General features: G+C 42.7%; 1 protein-coding gene and 1 pseudogene across 2 annotated transcripts in view; one reads left to right on the forward strand and one right to left on the reverse strand.

The window, feature by feature from the left end:
- Positions 1-5,702: 5,702 nt before the first annotated feature.
- LOC125156211 (tetraspanin-3-like) lies at positions 5,703-6,539 on the reverse strand (annotated as a pseudogene).
- Positions 6,540-16,171: 9,632 nt separating this feature from the next.
- Positions 16,172-24,203, forward strand: part of FAM91A1 (family with sequence similarity 91 member A1) — a 45,049-nt gene continuing 37,017 nt past the window's right edge. The window contains exons 1-3 of one of the 2 annotated variants that reach the window (XM_047842314.1): positions 16,172-16,480; positions 21,644-21,728; positions 23,269-23,420. In XM_047842314.1, the coding sequence (XP_047698270.1) occupies positions 16,409-16,480; positions 21,644-21,728; positions 23,269-23,420 (309 nt within the window). In that variant the 5' untranslated portion in view covers positions 16,172-16,408. The remainder of the gene's footprint in view (positions 16,481-21,643; positions 21,729-23,268; positions 23,421-24,203) is intronic. The other variant, XM_047842315.1, reaches the window with a different exon arrangement.

Below are 24,203 nucleotides of genomic sequence, written 5' to 3' on the forward strand. Positions count from 1 at the left end.
GGCTGAGATGCAACACCGGAGCCTCCAAAAGAGGAACAAAGTGCCCTTCCCTTGGAGCTGTCACTTCTGGTACAACTTTTTATGCATCCTCTTGGGCAGCCTGCCTGTGGTTGGCCACTGCTAGGGACATGCTCAACAGCTGCCCATGCACCCGTGCAATGCCCCCTCTCTAATGGCTCCATCCTTCCTGTGGGTTTTGTCCTGTGAGCTTTGCTTCAGTGCTGGCTGATAGACAGGGCTCCACTGTCCGTCATTCCGTGAAGATGAGCCACCACGTTTGGCCTACACTGCAGCATTTCAGAACTCCACTTTCATTCATTAGCACATGTATCATTTGCTACATTGGGAGAATTATAACGCTGTGCTAAGCTCCATGGGGCAGAAGAAAGGAAGGTAGAAAACAAGGTGCTTTCCCTCCAAAAACTTAACATTACCTTTCTGTAGGGAATAAGATATAAAAAAATAGTAGGAGACCAGGATGTCATTGATGTACGAAATGACTACTACAGACTATATTATAGACTCTTATAGACGAATACAGACTAATACAGGCCATTCTGTAACTAGTAGGTTACAGGAGTTGGGGAAGAAGAAATGGCAACCCAAAGGAATGAGGGAGGCTTTCATGGGGTCATGGGCCTCACTCTGGGAATGTGGAGTGGCCAGGGCTGGAAGGGCCTCGAGGGGAAGGGCATGGAGGGGATGGCATTGGCAGTGGTGAATGAGTAGGGAATGAGCAGGAGGTGGCCAGAGTAGGCTGTGTTGAGGGGCAAGGGCAAGCTGAGGAGCTTGGGAAGTTCATCTAGATGGGAATGCCTGCCCTTGAATTCCCTGCAAAGGGGAAGCTATGGAAGAAAATCCAAGATTTCAAGTGCGAGTCGCGGGTGTTCAGTGCTGCCATCTTTAGTTATGGAACTGTGTAGGATGGAGCTGCTCTAGGAGGCAATGTGGGCACCCAGGTACCAGACAGCCTGCAGAGAGAAGAGTTTCGAGGGCAGGAGGCGGAAGAGCACTGGATTTGGCTGAGAAGTCAGGGATGGAGCCGTTTGATCCATCCACACAGAGGGATGGTAGTGTCTTGAGATGTGTGTGGGCAAAGGAAGCAGAAAGAGAATAGAGAGCTGAGGTCAGGACTTGGGAAGCACATTTGGAGGGTGGTGAGAAGACGTCAGAAGGTTCATCAGAGGAACAGAGACAGAAGCAGCAGAGACTAAGAGCAGAGCAAAGCTGGAAGACTGTGATGTCTCAAAAGGCAAGAATGTCTCAAGAGGGAAAGTAGTTAACGATGCTAAACGCACCTGAGAGCAATATGAAGCAAACAAAGTGTCTAAAATACGTTTTAATTGTACAAATGCACCTTACAGGTTTTCAGGAATATGCCTGTCACCTGACTGGAAGCCATCTTTCCTCAGTTTTAGTTTTTAATGACTAATTAATAATAAATAGATTCTTATTGAATTAATTTAATTTTTAAAGATTAGTAAATTTATTTTAATTTGTGTAAAGAGATTTGATTACAGTCAGAGTCGGTCTAACTGGGTTCAAGTAGAGCAGATAATGTCTCACAAGATCATGGAAGGACATATAGTTGTCCCCGGCCACCTCACCCTCAAGGCACTCTGCACCATGTCGCTTCTCTGGAGTAAGCTTTTGTCTTTATGGCCTTTTGTGTTCATAACTGTAAAGCAAGGGGGTTAGACCAGTACCTTGTAAGGTTCCTTCTATCTTATAATCAAAGACTACTTTGATTATAAGATTTCAGGTGGGACAATTTATTTAGTCCTTTCTTACTGAAATGTACTAGCATCAGTGAAAAAACTTTTGTTGGTGTTGTTCCAAAGATTTGCTAATCTGTTAGCGTTGCCTGCGTTAATGTGCAAAAGAATATTTTTATTTCTGACTTTTCGTTTCGTGATTCTGGGCCAAGCAGTGGCCTATTAGGAGCAGACTCCTATTACTTTCATGCCATCTTTTAAAGCCTGTTCCATGTTAGAAATCAAATTTTGCTTTATAAGGTACACAATGACTAAGATACCTGAGATAAGATGTCTTTGCTCCCCCCACCCACCCACATTTTGGCTCTGTTTTCCTGGCTGACTTCAAGACCTGAGCTTTTTATAAAGAAGGTACATATTGAAAGTTATTTGTTCCGAGGCCCTTTGCTCTTTCAAGGACCGCAACATGTGTGGGCTCCCCTCAGGAGCTTTGTAAACTTTGTTTGATGATGTACACATGGCAAAAGGTAGACTACGGCAGTGCCATAAAAATTGTTTTCAGCCTGCATTTCAGATCTCTCGAATATTCAAGATCTATCTTTAAATAAATGCTATAGAACATTGTGATATTAGTTATGCATAGCAATAGCGGATAAATAATTAATAGAACAGGAAGCTAATAAATCACCTGCTGACCAATATGCCATATAAAACACAGTTGCCAAGGGTGAAGTGATAAAGGTTACACATCACTTTTTAATGGATAACTAAGTCTTTCTAACCTTTCCTGAGAGTCAAGACTACTTACAGAGATGGAATTCTCAGAGTAACAATGGAATCAAGTGTTACGGGGAATTTAATTAGTAATTAGGTACAACGATGTATTTTATTTTCCACAATTTCATTTTTAAAATTCCCCCTTTTCATTCCACTCACATTTATCAGCCACCCCACCCCCCACTCCGCCCCGCCCTGAGAAGAGCAAGTTGAAATTTTGTATTTCATTTCTGGGGTGCATGGTAAGTGGCTAGAAAACATGAAACCTTTTAAATTAGCAGTGAGGGAAGATACCTAGCCAGATGCTAAATACCCAGGGATGTTTAAGAGCTAGCTGAGAAAACCAACACATGGACAAAGTGATTATGTGCTAAGTAGATGCACAAAATGAATGGTGGTAAGAATTGAAAAAGACACTCCCCCCCCCCCCCCGCCCTGCTAGCAAATATAAAAATCCCATACGGATTTTTTTCTAATCCTTTTCTATGTAATAATATTCATTTGTTGTTGATTCAGTGTCATCAGGAGAATTCTGGTGGTTGGAGGGAGCCCTACTGAGGCAAGTGCTTAGAACTAATTACCACAATAAAGACTATTAAAAGGAACATTTTTATTTGGCTGAAAAGATACACGAAAACCTTGTAGAAAAATCAACCGCATTGTATAGACATGTGGACATCACTCAAGGTCAACAATAGTGAAACCCCAGGTGTCTAATTATAGATATTGTATATGTTGCAGATTTTTTTTTAATTTGGTAGAATTTTGTCCACAGCAACCACCCCAGGTAAGATTATACTGTGGTAGCTGAAGAGAATCTAGGTGCCTGCGAGGCCAGAGAGGACTGGAATGGAGAGGAAGGCCAGAAGTCAGTGTACTTTGGGTTGGAAAGTATGCTGCTTAAATTTATGTTTTAACTTGACTGGGCTAAGGGAAGCCCAGATGGCTAGCAAAACATTATTTCTGGGTGGGTCTGGAAGGGTGTTTCCCGAAGAGATTAGCATTTGACTCAGTAGACTTGAGTAAAGATCTGCCCTCATTGAGGTGAGTACAAGCATCATCCCATCAGTTGAGTGCTCCCCCTCCTCCCCCCCAACCACATAGAAAAGGCAAAGGAAGCGCTGATTTCTGCTCTTTTTTCTTGAGCTGGGATGTCCATCTTCCACCCTTGGACAGTGGTGCTCCCCGTTCTCAGGCCTTTGGATTTGCCCTGAATTACACCACTGGCTTCCTAAGTCTTTGCTTGCAGAGGGCAACTTGTGGGACATGTTGGGCTCCATAACTGTGTGAGCCAATTAATATAATATAATATAATATAATATAATATAATATAATATATAATATAATAGTGTGTATGTGTGTATAGGTCAGTGATAAGTATATTTTCTATTGATTCTGTTTTTCTGGAGAACTCTCAATAAAAGTTTTGTTTTGGTTTCTGGAGAACTCTTACAGAGAGTTTTGTTAAAGCACACAGTACTGAGTTGACTCATGGTTTTGGTAATTAGAGGTATTATCACCCACCCCTAGGCTTCATTCAACTTGACAACACAAGATGTTTTATAAATGTCTGCCAAACCCAACTCTCTCCCTACTATATGCTGAGCACTGTGCAAATGCTAAAGATATAAGTGATAAAGACGTTACTGGTGTCACTGCACAATTGCTGAAGAGACATGTAAGCATCATTTTACACGATGTGGAAAGTGCTACGTGGAGGTTGTCCTGCTGTGAGGCCTGTGTAATCTGGACATTATTCTTGTTTTGTTTTGTTTTGTTTTGTTTTTGAGGGGTGACACCGAATTTATTGAATTAGATTTTTCTTTGTTTTAATCTTTTTTTTTATTTGAGAGAGAGAGAGAGAGAGCACGAGTGGGAGAGAGGGGCAGAAGGAATGAGAAAGAGAATCTTAAGCAGGCTCCACACTCAGCACAGAGACAGACATGGGGCTCAATCCTACAACCTAGGATCACGACCTGATCTGAAATCAAAAGTTGTCTGGACGGATGTTCAACTGACTGAGCCACCCTAGTGCCCCAAATTAGAATTTTCTATTCACAACTGAGCTAATATCTACGTGCTTGTCTACATGGGTACGTTAATCCTAATGAGTTTAGACTTACTATGAATGGGCTCAATCATACAAAAACACACACTCACTCACTAATTGTCTTAAAACAGTAGTACATACATTACATACTCCTGTAAGGCCAGCTTTGATGAAAAACCTCTAGTTTGAAAGATTAGTCTGGTTTTGAAGATGAACCAAGATACACATTGTATGATTCTAAAATCTATTTCAGCCATTTTGTCCAGTTGCTATCTTTTTGGACTACAGTATATGTTTTTTTAAAAGGACACAGACTAGGGGCACCATCCAGTGTTAACTTCAACCACAGCTTGGGCCCCTCTCCACAAAAATCTTCGGCCGAGAGTTCTCCGTCGTCGTGAAGACTGAAAGGGCCCAGTGATACTCTGGTAGCATGGTGGTAACAGAAGCAGGCCCGGGCCCTCCTTTGATTCTCCCACACCATGCAACCTGCACATGGTTCTGAAATTGGAACATATACCGCCATACTTAAAAACTTTGGGACACGGACCATCAACTGATGAATGGATAAAGAAATTGTGGTTTATATACACAATGGAGTACTACGTGGCAATGAGAAAGAATGAAATATGGTCCTTTGTAGCAACGTGGATGGAACTGGAGAGTGTGATGCTAAGCGAAATAAGCCATACAGAGAAAGACAGATACCATATGTTTTCACTCTTATGTGGATCCTGAGAAACTTAACAGAAGACCATGGGGGAGGGGAAGGAAAAAGAAAAGGTTAGAGAGGGAGGGAGCCAAACCATAAGAGACTCTTAAAAACTGAGAAAAAACTGAGGGTTGATGGGGGGTGGGAGGGAAGGGAGGGGAGGGGAGGTGATGGGCATTGAAGAGGGCATCTTTTGGGATGAGCACTGGGTGTTGTATGGAAACTAATTTGACAATAAATTTCATATAAAAAAAAAATTCAGGTTAAAAAAACAAAACAAAAAAAAACCTTAGGGACATGGAGAGTCAGCTATAATAGGGGGAAAGAAAGTCATAGGTGGTGGTGGGTGGGGTAGGTGGGCACATGTAGAGCCATGCTGATCTGTCCAACACCTGTGTGCGTGAGCTTTAACTAAATGAACTCAGGAGGCCAACAGCAGTAGACCTGCTCAATTCACCTTCCAAATCAGAACAACAAGACTTAAAAGCTCAGGCTTGCACTTTGCACCAGGCAGAGGTTTCACCAGTGATGGGGGCTCAGAAGCAGGATCTCTACTCGTCCTGCACAATCTGATGCATGCACACAGCACGCCCAGCAGCTGAATAGCTGCAAATGCCCGCACAACCCAGATGATATGCATCATGATTTCTCGTAGCTCCTTCACAACTAGAGCCTCACATCTCTCGGCGTAGAGGTCGGAGTGGTGGGCCAGACCGTTGGAGCTGCTGGTGGTCTCTCTGCACAGCTAAGAGGGACACTCTGGTTTTTGGTTTCCTTGAACCGGTCTGGATTGTCCCAGTCTGAATAGTTGTGAATTCCACAAGAGTGCAGCTATCTCTGTATGTGATCAGCAGCCCGGCTAGTGTCACTGGGGTTGGTTCCACTGTAGGCCTTATATACACTTTCTGAATGCTGCAGTCAACCTCATTTTTCACCTTTGCTCTGTAAACGTATCCCCAAACCACTACAACAACTTCTGTGACAAAACCAAGAGTAGGTTGATGACAAACGTGGCGAGTCCGCATGGCTTTCTCAGATCGTGACCCGTGAGCCAATGAACCCAATAATGACGAGCAGGGGTCCTACAGCTATGATCACTACGGAGGGGATGAGAGAGTTCACATCTTCAAAGAAACAGTCCGGTTATAGTCCTTGGAGGTGATAAAGACATAGCCTCCCGTGTAGCATAAAATGCCAGCTGCCCCCCCCCCCCCCCCCGCCCCCGGAAGATGAGGTTAAGAAACACCAGCATGGTCTTGGAGGAGGTGATGTTGTGCTGGCCCATGGTGCCTGCAACCTGCTAGGAAGTGGACAGCATGCAAGGCACTCACTGCAGAACTCGTGCCCTTGGGCGGGCCCCGCCCCAGCCCCGCCCCAGCCCCGCCCAGCCCTAGCCCCAGCCCCAGCCCCAGCTCCAGCAAGCTCCAACACTCCTGGCTTGGGAGAGTCACTATTTCCTGGTTCCGCTTTTAACCAATGGGAGGCTGAAGACAGGAAGGAGCCAACAGATTCTTCACCGCTTTGCCCCACAGTAACTGTTTTGAGGTACAGTCGTTTCATATTGCTTCTTGAGAGGCATCACACAGGACTAAGCAACTCACTGTGTTTCCTCGAGAAGCTGTGGGCCTGTTGAAGGAACACAGTTGCTTATATTTGCTTTCTGGCCTTTCCTGCCTTATGTTGTTTCTCTTGTACTCTCAGTGCCCTGGGATTGTACTCCCAATAAAGTGTTAGCATGCACTGTATTCACCTGTTTGCTATAGAATTGGGGCTAAGACATTGTCTTTTAAAGGTCTGGAATATTATCCTATCCCTTGGTGCTATGGGGGGACCTAACCTAAGGTGAACGAGTAGGGGAGGAAGGAAAGGGAGAGGAAATCAGGGAAGGCCTCCAGAAGGAGGTAACCCTTGAACAGAGTTTAGAAGGAAAAGTAGGGTATCATCGGGCAAAGTGGGGTTAATAAAGGAGGATGAAACAACGCGAGCAAAAGTACAGAGACATGGAATTGTGTTATATTCAGGGACTAAAGTTTCTCTTTGGAAGGCTAGCAAAAAAATCTGGAAGTTCTGAAGTCTTACTAATATTGATTATTTATTATTGTTACTGCTACTTAATAATGTTTATAATTAATAGTATTATTACTAATTTTGCAGGAGTAGAGACAGGCTGCTTTAACTGCTCTCTCAGTTAAATCTTCCACTGAGGACACAGTAAGAGGTGAGAGCATTTAGGAATACCCTGGAGTTTGCATACGGTGGCCTGACAAATGAAGCTGACTGATAGGCATGTCCCCATCAGTATTGCCCACACCATGGGTTATTGTCTAATTTGAATGGGTTGCCCATCAGATTCACACAAAACTCTAAATTCCTATTTCCCTTGAAAAATCAGACCAGATAGCACAGGGTTTGTATCCCCACATGGATCTGATCAGCAGGTGCCTTCGTTAGGTGAAGTGCAGATGTTCAGGCTGACAGGGTCCTCACTACCCCCTGACTGGGCTCACGTTTCTCTTCCACATTCGTCTTGAAGTTCTTCTAGCATTTAAGTCTGCAGTTCTGGGCATTCACTTGCTACTGGGTCACTTGAAGTAGTGAGAACATTTCTGCCACCTTAACCTCCCAGGGCTGGATGCACCTGGAGCCATGAGAGCTCATGTTGTTGAGACTGAGCCCATGGACCCCATGCCTTCTTCTTTTGGTCACCAGCTGCTGATTCAGACCCAGACAGGAGCACGTCTGAATGTTGAAGCTGAAGGCTCATGCTCACACCTTAGCTGCAAAGGCAGCTGAGAAGGAGAATATTTGGCATTTATAGCTCCTCTGATGGGAGGCGGGCTCTGCCTCCAAGTAAGATCCGTAATGTTTAGACATTCAACAGTCAAATGAATGACAAAAGTCTGCTAGAGAGGGGTTGGCTCTCGAAGAATGGAACGTCTCCCAGTGGAGCACACGAGATGATCTTATGTGGAACACAAAAAAACGTTGCCACCCAGGTGCCCCTAGAGTACTCGTTTTTGTTCCAAGTGGTTTGTAGTCTAGGGGACAGTTCTCAATGTTGACATTATTGACATTTGGGGCCAGATGATTCTTTCTGTGTGTGTATGGGGGAGGGGCTCACCTATGGATTTTAGGAAAGCATTACAGCATTCTACCCACCAAATGTCAGTAGCATCTTCTCCAGTTGTGACAACCAGAAATTGCCAGATCTTCCCTGGGGGCAAAAATTGCCCCCTGGTCGAGAACTTCTGGTCTTGAGAATTCTGAAGTATCCCAGTGAGGAGATAATACCCATAGGATGAAATGAGGTGACTAAGCAGTTCTGGTATGTTCTCCTGGGTGTTGTTGCACGATATCATGTCATTATTTGCTATTTGCAGGTGTGTCTACCTTCTCATATCAGAAATATGCAGTACCAGCTTGTACCAGTTATCATCCTTTTAATGCCGTGTGTGATAAACCTATGTGTTTTACTTACAAAATGAACAGCCAGCTTCTTATTTTTCTAGAATCCAGGGGCATTATCCTTGGCAGGAAACTACAAGTGATCTCAATCTCTTTACACATTTCTTTCTTTGACTGGGTGTTAGAAATTCTTTGAGGGGGGGTTCTCTGTAAAAATAGGACAGATTATAAACTAGGTCCATTTGTTTATTAGTATTTTACTTATTTATTTATTGAGTTTTTGTGTTTTTTTGTTTATTAGTATTTTCAATACAAAGATCAATATTACGATCGTGATATATTAATATAGCACAAAACACTGAAGAGCTAAAGAAAGACAGCTCTTCCCTCAAGTGAGGTTTTCTGGTCACCAGGGTCTAACAAGAGCATCACTCAATCCTTTTTATTTTAGCGTGTTCTGGCCTCCATGGCATCTTCCATACCATTTCTTGCCAGCCCAAGCACCTTTCCCTCCAATCCCTTAGGATCCCTTCAGGTAAAAACACTACCTCCTCTGTGATTGCCTCCAGAATCCTTAATCAGAAGAGCCACTTTCTCCCACTAGACCCTTTATTGTCTTATACTCATCATTGTTTTCTACTTTGGTTTCATCAAATTAAGAACCTGGATTCTCAACCCTGCAAAACTGTAAATCACTTAAGGGAGAGGATCATGCTTTATTCATCTCTATTCCCAAATAGTTACCATAGTTCTTCGCACCTAGAAAGCACTTGGCAAATTTTTCTTGAAAGAATGTATCCTTTTGTTAAATTAATATTTCTCCAGAATCGGAAATCAATATTTGGCAGTGGGACAAAAATCAATTACTGGGGCGCCTGGGTGGCGCAGTCGGTTAAGCGTCCGACTTCAGCCAGGTCACGATCTCGCGGTCCGGGAGTTCGAGCCCCGCGTCAGGCTCTGGGCTGATGGCTCGGAGCCTGGAGCCTGTTTCCGATTCTGTGTGTCCCTCTCTCTCTGCCCCTCCCCCGTTCATGCTCTGTCTCTCTCTGTCCCAAAAATAAATTAAAAAAAAAAAAAAATCAATTACTCACTCTATTTCTGTTGTTGGGCTGCAAGAATCAGGAGGGTGGTGAGATCCAGGCGGAGAATCTTCCCATCTTTCTCCCTGATGTACAGAGTGAGAGATTTTCCTCTGGGATTTTCTTTAGTCCCAATTGTTGTTTGCTCTGTGTTTCTTTCACACTCGGGAATTAATTGCAGTCTTTCATGTTAATTTCATTGATCGAATCCACGAAGCAATCTTGCCCTCTATACTCTTTTAGCCCCGGTCAGGGTTGTCTGCCTAGACAACCTGTCTGCCACAGGAACTTAATCCCTCAAAGGACTCTCATAGTTCCCTTAGATACAGGCCCTTGGTAAGTCACAGTTTGGGCCTTCTTAGCCATCCCACTTTCTCAGTGGCCCATGGAACCTGCCGTGCTTCCCCTCTTGACAAACCCTGCTGTTGTTTACTACCTGGGATCCTAATATGTGGCTACTGATACTATCTTGGAAGGCAGATAGTGAGGGACAGTCCCTCCAGCTCAGCCTTGCTCCTTCTTATCCTCCATGTGCAGAAAGTAAATCACGGCTCAGATTAAAGCTGGCAGGTGTTTGGGAGGTGAAAATGTTCACATGTGACTTTACAGACAACGAAAATGTAGCTGTTTTATTTTTGAAGATGGATTTTATTATCTTCACATCCTCACCCCACTGGGTAGTGTTAGGGGTGGGGAGTGGGGCCTTAAATCTGCTAATTAAGATGCTCTTAAATCAACCTCTTTCTGTTGAAGTCCAGTCATCTCCCTGGGGTGGGAGGGGGAGGGGGTGGGGTGACTATTCCGGAAATACTCTACCTTGAAGATTTCATCTTCCCCTTCTGTTTTCCTCAAGATATGCCAGTGGGAACTAAAATAATTTAAAAAACCTTTCCCAACCAAGCCTAGCTTCCAAGACTACTACTGTCTTGCTCACTCAAAAATCCTACTTTTTATTTCCAATGGTGAACCTTGACTCTCTCTTTCCCTTTCTTTGTAGTAATCCTTATCTTCTCAAAGGCAAATGGATGATGTTGGCCTTTTAATTGATTTTTTTCCCTGACGTTTGCTTTCTTGGGCCTACCTTTTACCTTTTACCGGGTACATGGTTCAGTTGGGTTCCTATTAAAAAAAAAAAAGAGAGAAAGAAAGAAAAAGAAAATCACTATGCATTAAATCTATACCAAGTCTAAGAAGACATGTCACTAACCACATTTAACTATATCTTCACAAATTCTAAAAGAAAAGAGAATTCCACATTTCTGCAAAGTGAGAGAACAAATGTTTACAAAGACCTGGGCCAAGAAATAGATGATTTACGTTGTTCTGGGATCAGTTGTAGATGTACCCAGGAAGGTATCTATCTGTCACTCAAATCTCACTAATAGGGGTCATGAAGCAGTTCCGCTATATGTGAATTTAATCCCTGATCACAGTTTACACCAGTACATAAACTCTTATTTCTTGTTAGACAGTCAAGAGATTACGTGTTGCTAAAGGTATAAAATTTGGATGACATAATGTAAAAGGAAACAAAAAATACTTCATTTCAGCCAAGTTCTAAGCCACTGTGACAATACACCCAAATAAACTAAAACTATCTGAGATGGACCCAGGTGTAACACAAACTCAGATAAGTTCCATTAGTCCAAGAGTGTGTAATTCTTTATTTCTCTCAGGGCTCTCCCAACATTATCGAGAGAAACTATGTCCTTAGTCTATATGAATGTGGAACAGATGCTTGTGTGTATTTGTGTACAAAAAAGCCTGGGGCAGACTGGGAGAATTTTTTTGCATATGCAAAGTAAATTATTTTGGCTGGTCATGGAATTAATTGTGTTGTAGAGTTAGAGTGCGCGTTAGATGTCATCTTTGTTCGTCTCCTCATTTTATAAATTCAACAAATTGCTTATTGATTACCCGAAGCCCGAAAAGCCCTGGTAAGTGGTTACCAACCTTTGCTGTACGTTGAATCATTTGGGCTCCAACTGAGGAATTCTGATAGGATTGATCTGGTGCGAGGCCCGGACATTGGTAATTTTAAACACTTCTCAGGTCATTCTCATGCTCCTGAGACTACTCCCTTCCCTTCATTGAAAAAACACAAAATCTGGCATTAAAAACTTTCATTCCGTATCTTACCCACATACGTAAATGAACTTATTTGATGAAGTAAAGGGGACAAAAAATGAGAAGAGCTCTCCAGATGGCTTCTCACTTTCATAGGCTTTCATAACTTCCTCCCTTTGACCTCTTTATTTTTCCAGCGAGTGCCACCTTTTTAAAAAGATACAGTTGAGGGGCATCTGGGTGGCTCAGTCAGTTAAGCCTCAGACTCTTGATTTCGGCTCATGATCTCACAGTCTGTGAGTTTGCGCCTGCATTGGGCTCTGCACTGACAGTGTGGAGCCTGCTTGGGATTCTCTCTCTCCCTCTTTCTCTGACTGCCCCCCCTCCTCCCCAAGCTTACAAGCGCTTGTGCTTTCTCTCAAAAATAGATGATTGGGGCGCCTGGGTGGCGCAGTCGGTTAAGCGTCCGACTTCAGCCAGGTCACGATCTCGCGGTCCGTGAGTTCGAGCCCCGCGTCAGGCTCTGGGCTGATGGCTCAGAGCCTGGAGCCTGTTTCCGATTCTGTGTCTCCCTGTCTCTCTGCCCCTCCCCCGTTCATGCTCTGTCTCTCTCTGTCCCCAAAATAAATAAACGTTGAAAAAAAAAATTTAAAAAAAAATAAATAAAAATAAAAATAATTAAAAAAAATAGATAGATGATAAATAAATAAAGAAAGAAAATAATTTAATACCAATGGTAGAATTCACAAATCCCATTCACTCAAAATGTAATTTTACTCCTCATCATGGGTACCATGAAAATACTTTCAGTTAAGGATAAACCATGCTTTGTAGCTGATGGATTTTCTTGTCTCCCTGGCCTACCAAGAAGCAGAAAACTTGAGGCTCAGGGGTGCCCTTGAGATTGTGCAAACCTCAGTTGGACCACTGCCCCACAGTCCTCACTGCATCAATTTCCAAGGAAGAACTGACAACATTTGGTGCTATCAGATATAGGAGAAAAGCTCCAGTAAATGAAAAACTTAAAGGACTTTCAGGCCTGAGAGATTGGTTTGGATAAAAGTCAATAAAAAAGGAAGTGAAGAATTTGCAGGTTTTAGGTATAGAAATGTTGTGTGAGATCAGCCCCTAGTGGGCACTTTAACTATTACAATAGTTCAGCGTTTTAATTGTGTGGAATGTTCATTTCCACACCAGACATGTTCTAAATTTTTTTTTTTCAACGTTTATTTATTTTTGGGACAGAGAGAGACAGAGCATGAACGGGGGAGGGGCAGAGAGACAGGGAGACACAGAATCGGAAACAGGCTCCAGGCTCTGAGCCATCAGCCCAGAGCCTGACGCGGGGCTCGAACTCACGGACCGCGAGATCGTGACCTGGCTGAAGTCGGACGCTTAACCGACTGCGCCACCCAGGCGCCCCAACACCAGACATGTTCTAAACGCAGACTGACTTCAGATGGCAGAAATGTGTCATTTCCGATATTATAGATAAATATAGAATATAAATCGTTCACAGGCTCTATGACTCTGCCTCTCTCTAAAACAGACTTGTGACTCTCAGTTGCTGTCCAACATTTGCAGAGGAAAATCCTAGAAACTCCCTAACGTAGAGAAAAATGGTCCCACATTTTTCTTGCCCCTTCCTGCTTCTCCAAGCTTGCCTCTTGATTCTTTAGTACTCTGTTCACAGTGTCAGGATGAGAAGTTTTCAATGTAAGTAAAGTAGGGGGAAGCACACAAGAGAGGGGTTATCGTATTTGGCATATTTAGGCAATGGCAAATGTCTTCATGTTTCTAAAGTGTAAAATGCAAGAGAGGATGGACAGCTGAGTCTTTCAGTGTTTTTCTTGTCTTTTCAACTTTCAACACATAATAATACAGAAAATTTTCTCCACTCCAAAATAAATACAGTGCAAGTGGGATATTTTCACAACTGATAGTCTCCATGACAGAGGTGGTAGGAAAGAGTCAGGAGTGTGGTCCATAGGAGAGTCCATGTTCCCTCTGAGCCAGATTACCTGTCCTCAGCTTCACTGACTGGTGGGAGAAGGGGGTCTGATGCTGTGGGATTTTTCACATTTGTATTTTAAAATAGGGAAGAGATCTGGGTTTGTTTCAAAATAAATGTTGTATTTCTGAACTCTTGCTTTCTTTTTTTTTTTTTTTAATTTTTTTTTCAATGTTTATTTATTTTGGGGACAGAGAGACAGAGCATGAACGGGGGAGGGGCAGAGAGAGAGGGAGACACAGAATCGGAAACAGGCTCCAGGCTCCGAGCCATCAGCCCAGAGCCTGACGCGGGGCTCGAACTCACGGACCGCGAGATCGTGACCTGGCTGAAGTCGGACACTTAACCGACTGCGCCACCCAGGCGCCCCTGAACTCTTGCTTTCTTAAAATATTTTCCCACTGATTGCAAGAGATCAAATTTCTCAGAAGACTTAACTAAACTTTATAGCATTTAAATATATTGATTACATGTGCTATGTTATAATTTAATTTTCATAATTAAAGAATATGGAGATTTATGTTTAGCATTACTTGTCGTACCCATGAGGAGTTCCCAATAATGTGCACATGAAGAAATCTGGACATTTTAGAAGACTTTAAGAATAGGTAATTTCTCTCTCTCTGTATTTTGCATGTTTCTAACAATGGTTGTGGGCTGTAAGAATAGAAAGTTAAGAAGTTTTAAGGCAATTGTAATTAGATTAAATGTTTTCTATTGAAGCATAATTGACATACAATAGCTTATGAGTTTCAGGGGTACAACATAGTGATTCAATATTTTTATACATTACAAAATGATAATAAATCTAGTTACCATTGTCAGAATACAAAGTTATTATGACATTGTTGACAATATTCCATATGCTGTACATTATATCCCTGATTTACTTATTTTCTGACTGTAAGTTTCTAACTCTTAATCTCCTTCATCTAATTTGCCTGCCCCCACCAACTTCCTCCTTCTGGTAACCAACAGTTACCTGGACCTATGAGTCTGATTCTGTTTTGTCTTATTTGTTCATTTGTTTTGTTTTTAGATTTCACATACAAGTGAAATCATATGGCATTTGTCTTTCTCTAACTTATTATTAGGTAATTATAGTACCCTCTAGCTCCATCCATGTTGTCACAAATGACAAGATTTCCTTCTTTTTATGGCCGAGTAATATTCCATATGTGGGCTGTTGTAAATAATGCTGCAGTGAACATTGGGATGTATGTATCTCTTTGAATTAGTGCTGTTATTTTCTTCAGATAAGTACCCCGAAATTGCTGGATTGCACGATAGTTCCGTTTTTAATTCTTTGAGGAACCTCCATATTGTTTTCCACTGTGGCCGCAACAATTTACATTCCCACAAGCTAGGGCTCCTTTTCCTCCACATCCTCACTAACACTTGTTATTGTCTTTTTGATAAAAGCCAATCTGATAGACGTGCATTGATATCTCATTGTGGTTTTGATTTGCATTTCCCTGATGATTAGTGGTACTGGGCCTTTTTTCATGTGCCTGTTGGCCATGTGTATGTCTTCTTTGGAAAAACGTCTATTCAAGTCCTCTGCCCATTTTTCAATCAGATTTTTAAAGAAATACAAAGTTGTATAAGTTCTTTATATATTTTGGACATTAACCCTTTATTGGATGTATGATTTGCAAATATCTCCTCCCATTCAGTAGGCTGCCTTTTAGTTTTGTTGATGGTTTCCTTTGCTGTGCAGAAGCTTTTAGTTTGATGTAATCCCATTAGTTTATTTTAGCTTCTCCTGCCCTTGCCTGAAGAGACTGGTCCAAAAAAAATACTGCTAAGACTGATGTCAAAAACCTTACTGCCCATGTCTTATGGTTTCGCGTCTAGCAGTCTTTAATCAATGTTGAATTTGTTTTTGTGTATGATGTAAACTAGTGGTCCAGTTTCATTCTTTTGCATGCGGCTGTCCGGTTTTCCCAACACCATTCATTGATTGAAGAGATTCCTCAGGGCTGGCAATGGGGTGGGGAGGAGCTCACCGCTCTTTCATTATTTGAAGCCAGTTATGACTCCCTCCCCAAGCCCATCATTCTCAGACAGCTTACCACTGTGCCTGAAACGGGAGCTACCTGGGTTCACACACTGGGGAAATTAAGACATCCGATGGCAATGCAGACCCAAGAATGTATCTCAATTCATCCGGAGACTGACAGCCTGAGCCAAGCACGTGGGTAGGGGGCGGTTACCCCTTACTTTTTCCTTACCACCTTCTTGCCCCGCCCCACAGAGGGCAGGGGGCGGGGCAGGAGGCCTCTCGGCGCCCCGCCCCTCCGGCCTCGCGCCAGTGGGCGGAAGTGACGCAAGTCCAAAGCCATTTCCGGCGGGCCGAAACTAGGAAGAAACTTGGAGCTGCAGAGGCGCTCCTGGCGCGGGTCACCGCTGCTCCTGTGCCCCGTGGCCCGGCAGCGCGGAGCTGTCGGGAGCCCTGGCCATGGGGCAGCCCCGGCTCTCCGCAGTGTGAGGCGCGAGGCCTCCCGCGGGCTCCCCGACAGGCCGAGGGCGGGCAGGCGGGAGGTGTCGTTCCAGCTGCGGTCGCCGCTGCCGGCCCGGGCTCCCGGCATCATGAATATAGACGTGGAGTTCCACATCCGGCACAACTACCCCTGGAGCAAGTTGCCGGCCAACGTGAGGCAGGTACGGCCGGAACCTGGGACCTGGGCCCCGCCCTGTCGTCACCTGCTTGCCGTGCCCGCGGGGCCGGCGCTGCTCCTCGAGGCCGAATCCCGCCCTTCCCCCGCCCCGGTCTCGGGGAAATCGACCTGCAGGTCAAGGGTTAGGGAGGGACGGCTGTGGGGCCACAGGGGCAGGATGGGGCCGTTGCTAAAAGGGATGGACTCGCCTGGCACCTTTGCCCGCAGCCTCCTTTAAACTAGGCACTGGGCTAGGCGCTTGCGAAATCTGCTTAATACGGTTCTTGACCTCCAGAACTTTAGGATGGTGGGGAATAGACGAACGTTAAATAAATACGTTACAGGATGATAGCAACTCATACGTATTTGTATTATAGTATATGTGGGTACACAGAGGAGGGAGTAAGAAATTGTCCAGGGAGTGTCTGGATGCTGTGTGGTGGAGGCATTGAAATTGGGCCTTAGAGGACGAATGAGAGATAAGAGGAAATAAGATTTTCCGGGAAGTGGGAAAGTTGTTTTACGAGGCTCGCACGAGTGAAAGAGCGTGTTCTGAGAGTAGCTAGCAACTTAGTATCACGGGAGGTGGAGTTGTGGGTATGTTGGTGTTTGGAGGTGGGATTTTGTGAGTGCGTGGAGGTTGTAGCAGATGAGTCTGGAAAAGCAGGCAGGGCCAGATTTTGAAGGGGCTTTTGTACTTGGTTTTGTGGGACTTTATCCTCTAGGCAAGATAGGTTTATTAGAGATGTTGCAACAGGAGACTGACAGGAGGTTTTCTTCTGAGGGTTAATTCTCAACTGCTTGAGTGTCATTTCTGTTCAGTGCTCAACAGATAGTAATTGAACACCTGCACACTGTGCCTTCTTGTAGGTGCTGGTGGTTAATTTGCACCAGTCAACAAGACGGAGACCCTGTTTTCATGGATCTTACATTTTAGCAAAGAAAGACAGTAAACAAATAAATGAACAAGAGCCTAATACAGCGGGTGGTGTTGAATCTTAGGAAGGTAGTGATACATGCTGCCTATAAAGCACTGTTTCTCAGACCACAGACCATAGATTGACCTTCAGGTTTCCTCCCTTTCCACTTGGTTGAGGGTGAAATTCTGGTTTCCATTGGTGCTGGGGAGTTATAATCGGAGTTTCGGGTGGTGGTGGTGATGGTATAAGGATTATTTGCTTTTTCCCTCGGCTTGGGGGCTTAGTTCTAAGAAATGAATAGTTTAAGGTTCTGGTGATGCGTCATGTGGCAGGGAGAGTGCTTTCACTGTGAGATACCCAAAAAAACTAGAAGGTAGAAAGACAGAGAAGGAATTCTTGGTTGTCAGTGGCTGCCCATGTGGCATTTATCTTGACTTGAAAGAACAAAGCTCTAAACTTGAGTAAATTTCTCTTGTTAAGCTTGAATGAGGGCTTTGGTACTTTTGTTCTTTAGGGTTTTGTGGTGTGTCCAAAGACAACTGGAGGAACCAACAATCTTTTTCTTTGTTTCCATCTTTCCTCTACTCTTTCTTTTCACAGAAATAAATGTAGCATAATGGAAGAAAGATGGATGATTCGATTATGTTCAGCATGAATAATTGATCTAAATTCGTATTGGCAAAAGCATATCTAATACTTAGTCATGACTATTAAAAATAATCACAGATCAGAGTTATAATTAGGTACAGACGTGACATTAAATTAAAATTAGTTTTGGTAAGATCACTTAAAAAAGAGCAGCCATTTTAGCTTAGAAGGAGCTTCCGCTTATAGACGGTGTTGGAAAACCCATCTGTACAACTTGCTTCCTTGGACTTCATGTAGCCATGCCACTGTTGGCCTAGGTCAAGCTCGGCCTTTGATTACTACATCACCTTTCTACTTGGTCTCTTGCCCGCAGGATGGGACTCTCTCCCATTCATTCCTCACATTACACCGGAGCGAGATTTCTAAATGCCAACTCAGTCCTGCGCTACCTGTCTCCTCCTAGAGATTACTTGTAGCTTCTTGAATGTCAGAACTCTCCAGGGAGGTTTCCCTGACTTTCTACATGTGGAGCAGTTGATCCTCCACAGCGCTGTGTTTCTCACCCACAGCACTGACCCCACTGTGTTGCATTTGCTGCATACATTACTTGTTTTTTGCTTTTGCATTTTGAGCACCTACCATGTGGTTGGCTTTTAGTAGACATTTTTGGAGTGAATGAGTGATGGTATCAGTCTGAGATTTCTTTTCAAGGAGCTAAAGCTCAGTCACTTTCAAAGTGGGAAGTAGTCCTTGTATGGAAAGAATTTGTTTTTTGCCATTATAATACTAAGTAGTTTGATAGCATTTCCAGTAAGCTTTGATGAGTCTAATTTGGAAATGACTCATTTCCCACTTCTGAAAACTGGGGGAAGGTGATTTCAGATTTTTTTAAAAAAGGTATGTCAGGCCAGAAGGTGATTTCAGATTTTTAAAAAATGTGTGTAAAGCCATTAGTTTTTATATGGGTGGGATGAAATGTTTTTATGTGATATGGCTATACAAAAACTTAAAAAGTACATTAAAAAGTTATAGATAAGGCCATTATTTCAGGATATTTCTGTAGTTTATCAGTATTTTGTATTCATGATTCAAAAACAATTTGTAGGTGTTTTAAGGGAAGTCTTATGATGAGGTTCTGTGTCATGTGAGAAAGGTCAGTTAAAGATTTGGTGTATTTTGCGGGGGGGGGGGGGGGGGGGTGGTGTGTGATTGGGGTTTGTAGGAGAAAAGTCCGGAGAAAAAAATTCCTTATGCTTTTAGCATAATCTGATGCACAGTGGGTATTTTATAACCAGTACCTGTGTCACTCTTTCATCTGTTATAGTTCCCATTATATGCAGCTCAGCTTCATTTGTCAGATCTGGTCAGTATTTCTGCAGGGTCAGCGCATCTCAGAGTAAAATGACCTTTCTTTTAGTTTGCCTCCTGTAGTGGTAACAGTGTTTTAGTATGCGAATGGTGGGAAATTTGGGGTAGGAGTGGGAGGGAAGCCAAAGAATCTTTGTGAACAAAGCAATTATATTTTATGTATATGGGTAGTGAAGAATAAAATCAACTTTTAGTGTAGTTTTTAGATATCTGTGGGTACACATATGTATTGATTGATCAGGACCAGTCATTACTTTGAATGCCTGGCACAGAGGCTTAGGCATTTAAACACTGTATTCTCTAACTAGCTTAGAAATAACAGACCCTTCCATTTTGAGCGGCGTGATTACACTCTTTGTTCTCGAGTTACCAGGGATGAAGTTAGAAAGGGAGAAAATGCTTGTAAGTCATGATAAATGAAGAGATTTATTTTAAAACAGAAGCGCAAAACCTCATGTTGAGGTTGCTGAGATTCTAGCAAAGTGGTGCTCTGTCTGTGTGTTTTGTGTTCCTTGAGAAGGAGACTTATGTGGCAGCGAAGCTGGAGGAGACCCTTTACAAATTTCACAGCAAGCCCAGTGTTTAACTCCCCTCAATATCTTAATTACTGATCCTGGCTTTGGTGCTGGGTGGAGGATGTGGAGCGGTTTCTCCATAATAAACTTTGTTACTAACCACTTGTAACTTTAAAGAAGAATGAAACAATTTAAGCACATATATTCAGGCAGTAAACTGAGTCACGGTTTAGCCTGTGATAAACTAATTAATTTAGATGAAGGAAGAGAGATGTTAGTTTTCTCACATCACCTTTTTCTTAAAATACATCCCACCAGTGGGTCCAGTTAGGTGCTGGTTTATTTAAATATGAGTTTTATCTGTCTTGTAAGATGGCCTTTGGTGAAAGCGTGTGTGTGTGTGTGTGTGTGTGTGTGTGTACGTTTACCTCAGCTTTCAAACCTGTGAGTAGGAAGTATAATAACTGAATCTTCTGATCTTTTTGCCATTAGTCTCCTGTGATATCTAATTTTATTTTACAGCGTGTTGGGAAGATCATACCCAGTAATTAGAAGGGGATAGCAGTCATATATTAAATTAAGTTTATGGTCGCACATTGAATATAATGTTGACTGTAATCAGACACACTTATGCTTTGCTTTCATGAGAATCTATCTTTGAACTTAAAACACTAAAGCAGGGGCGCCTGGGTGGCGCAGTCGGTTAAGCGTCCGACTTCAGCCAGGTCACGATCTCGTGGTCCGTGAGTTCGAGCCCCGCATCGGGCTCTGGGCTGATGGCTCAGAGCCTGGAGCCTGTTTCCGATTCTGTGTCTCCCTCTCTCTCTCTGCCCCTCCCCCGTTCATGCTCTGTCTCTCTCTGTCCCAAAAATAAATAAAACGTTGAAAAAAAAAAAAAACACTAAAGCACAGTGGGAAAGTTTTTTCTCTTTAAAAAACATCAAAATTCTAAAATTGTCTGGATTTTTTCTAATGTTTATTTGTTTTCAGACACACACACACACACACACACACACACGTGCATGCGAGTGGGGGCAGGTAGAGGCAGAAAGAGAGGAAGAGAGAAAATCCCAAGCAGGTTCCACGCTGTCAGCATAGAGCCCAACATGGGGCTCAGTCTCACAAACCCCAAGACATGACCCGAGCTGAAGTTGAGATGGACATTCAATAGACTGAGCTACCCAGGCGCCCCTAAATATTTTTCAATGAGGCCATAAGGAGATGATGTTTTTAAGAAGTTATCTTATCATTTAGAGGTACATTTGAAATGTACATTCTCCAGAAATGTTAATTTTTGATAATTATAGCCATCAGCTATAAACAATTAGCAGACAAGGTCTTTTGTTGACAGTCTTACATTTTAGAAAAATGTAGGTGCATGAAGCCACCCGTCCATTTATCCATCTGTCTATTCAACACACGAATTAGGAACAATCAGGAACGAAGTCTTTGTAAATAGAGCTTAGTTTTTTGTTAATGAAGTTATATGCTCTCAGACTGCTCTTTTATTTGATAAGCACTTTAGGTAATTTCAGTAAGTCCTTTAAGGAAGGCAGGCTAAAAATAATAAACACATTGAATTTTTGCTCTAATGTCATAGCATGAAAATTAGTATAATAACATTTAAGAAAATATTCTGTATTCAGTTCTGGAAATTAGAGGTATGAGGATAAAATTAGAGGGAGTGGTTTTGAAATTGTATGAGGAAAAAGTACTGTTGTTTAGTTCAGAGGCTATTTTTAAAACTATTTGAATTTTTTATTTTATTTTTTTTAGAGTCTTGGAAATTCACAGAGAGAATATGAAAAGCAGGTTGTTCTGTACAGTATCCGCAATCAGTTACGATACAGAAATAACTTAGGTAAGTAGAGACATTTTTATATTGAGGTGGAAACGACTATTGCTGATTTACCGTTTTCATTAATCCTATCTTTAAAAAAAAATTTTTTTTAATGTTTACTTATTTTTGAAAGAGAGAGGGAGAAAGCACACACGAATGGGGGAGGGACAGAAATGGGGGGGACAGAGAACCCGAAGTGGGCTCCACCCTGACAGCGAGCCATAGGCGGGGCTCAAACTCATGAACTGGGAGATCGTGACCTGAGCCGAAGTTGGGCGCTCAACCAACTGAGCCACCCAGGTGCCCCATCCGGTCTTTTCAGTACATGTTTCACAGTACTGAAAGTATTCCATGTACACACTCTAAGAAGCTCTGTACTGGGGCGCCTGGGTGACTCAGTCGGTTGAGTGTCCATCTTCGGCTCAGGTCACGATTTTGCGGTGTGTGGGTTCGAGCCCCACATGGGGCCCTGTGCTGACAGCTCAGAGCCTGGAGCCTGCTTCGGATTCTGTGTCTCCTTCTCTCTCTGCCCCTCCCCTGCTCGCACTCTGTCTCTGTCTCTGTCTCTGTCTCTGTCTCTGTCTCTGTCTCTCTCTTTCCCTCTCTCTCTCTCTCTCTCTCAAAAATAAACAAACATTAAAAAAAAAAAATTAAGAAGCTCTGTACTGACCCATCTCACCAATAATTTGTAGTAGCAAGTAGATTTTTCTTTCGAGTTCTGATTAAAATTATTTTTTAGAGTATAATTTATAGATTCATTTTACCTTTACAACATTAATTTCAACTCAGATGGTAGTTTTTTCACTTTAGGTGAGAATATAAGCCAGAAGGGAAGTACCTTAGTTCTTAATAGATTTTGATTTTGAGTATTGTGGGTTTTTTCCCATAAATTTTCCACACATGAGTTTAATGAAAACTCTTTCTGTAATTATTGAAACAAATTTTAAGCATAGTTGGTTCCATGTGTTGTTTTTTTTTTTTTTAACTTTCTTTTTAACTGTTTGCTTTTTATTTGTCAGATGACTTTGATTAGTCTGGTCTGTTCCCCTGCTGGTCTTCCCCTCCATGTGTTACTCTCATATTAAACACAGTATTTCCGAGAGAATCTTTTTATTTAAATGCATTTTGTGAAAGCGGGAGGTGTTTTTTACGTTTTAGAAACAAACTATCCAATAACTTTTTGAAATAGACTTCATTGAAAATTACCATTCAATTTGGTTCTCTTGTAAAGTCACAGAGTAAGGGATTTGATGAATTACAGGTTGCGTTTTACATCTTTCAGAGGGGACATTCCATGATTACTTTCTGTGCTTTCTGCTCTGGTAAGAATTAGTTCTCTGCTTCTCTGTCCGGTTACAGACTTTGCTTGTGTACTCTGAAGGGGGCTTCTTGTGGCCTAGTTGTTTCTTTGTTCCAACTTGGAGTGTTTCGTTTGCTCTCTTCCAACTACTGTGCTTTTATTTTTTATTAAGGTTGGTTTATGAAGTAGTTCCTATTGCATTTGTAATTATATAGAAGTGGAAGACACCTGACAAAAACTGGATAATTTCTCTTTCCCCAGTTAAACATGTCAAGAAAGATGAGCGCAAATACTACGAGGAGCTCCTCAAGTACAGTCGCGATCATCTCATGCTGTACCCTTACCATCTGTCAGATATTATGGTAAAGGGCCTGAGGATAACACCCTTTTCATATTATACTGGGATCATGGAGGTGAGTTGGCAGTGTACATGGGCCATCACGGGCTACTTGTCAGGGACTCTGCCGACAGTGACCGGCTCTGCACATCTCAGCCACGTTGGCCATCATTCTTGAGTTTACAGCAGAGAGGGGAGTGTTCGTAACAAGTTAACCGCTTGCGCCACACTCATCTAAGCAGCTGCTGGAAGTTCCAGGTGTTCACCGGCGGAAGAGTATCTGTTTCTCTTCTGGGTTCTCGAAGGCATTTGTTGACCCTTTGTGCTATTGTAGCATTAATGATTTATGTTAGCAGCGTCTCTATAAAACAGACTGCTTTTAACACATGATGAAGGTCGAAAATGCAGGTGATGGAACTGACCACCGGGCTCAGAAAAATAATGCGTTTAACTCTTCACTGACTACAGAAAGAATTAATGATGCAATACGTGTGTCAGAAACAGAAATATGTTTCTAGTCCCGGCCTCTAATTTCTTTCCTTTATTATTAACTTTTAGATGTTAGCCTTCCTCCAAAAGCAATTTTTTAAATACCAGTTATATACTGTTTTTAAGTGAGCTGTATGTAAAGATTGGCAATGTTTATGTAGTATTCATTTGCTACTTAATTTTATGTGAGTGCTGCTGTTTTGGGCCCACTCACCGCTTCCAGAGCAGAGAGAAGCCTAGAACTAAAGGAGTTGGGAACCTACGAGTAACAGTGAGGTTCCTTTCCAATGTGGCTTCCTTTGCAAGATCTCCCTTTGCTTTTCTCCCTGAGCCCCTTCTTCACGGGCACTTATGCTGTCCTCTGTCTCCC

Source organism: Prionailurus viverrinus, chromosome F2 (genome assembly GCF_022837055.1).
Source record: "Prionailurus viverrinus isolate Anna chromosome F2, UM_Priviv_1.0, whole genome shotgun sequence".
Lineage (NCBI taxonomy): Eukaryota > Metazoa > Chordata > Mammalia > Carnivora > Felidae > Prionailurus > Prionailurus viverrinus.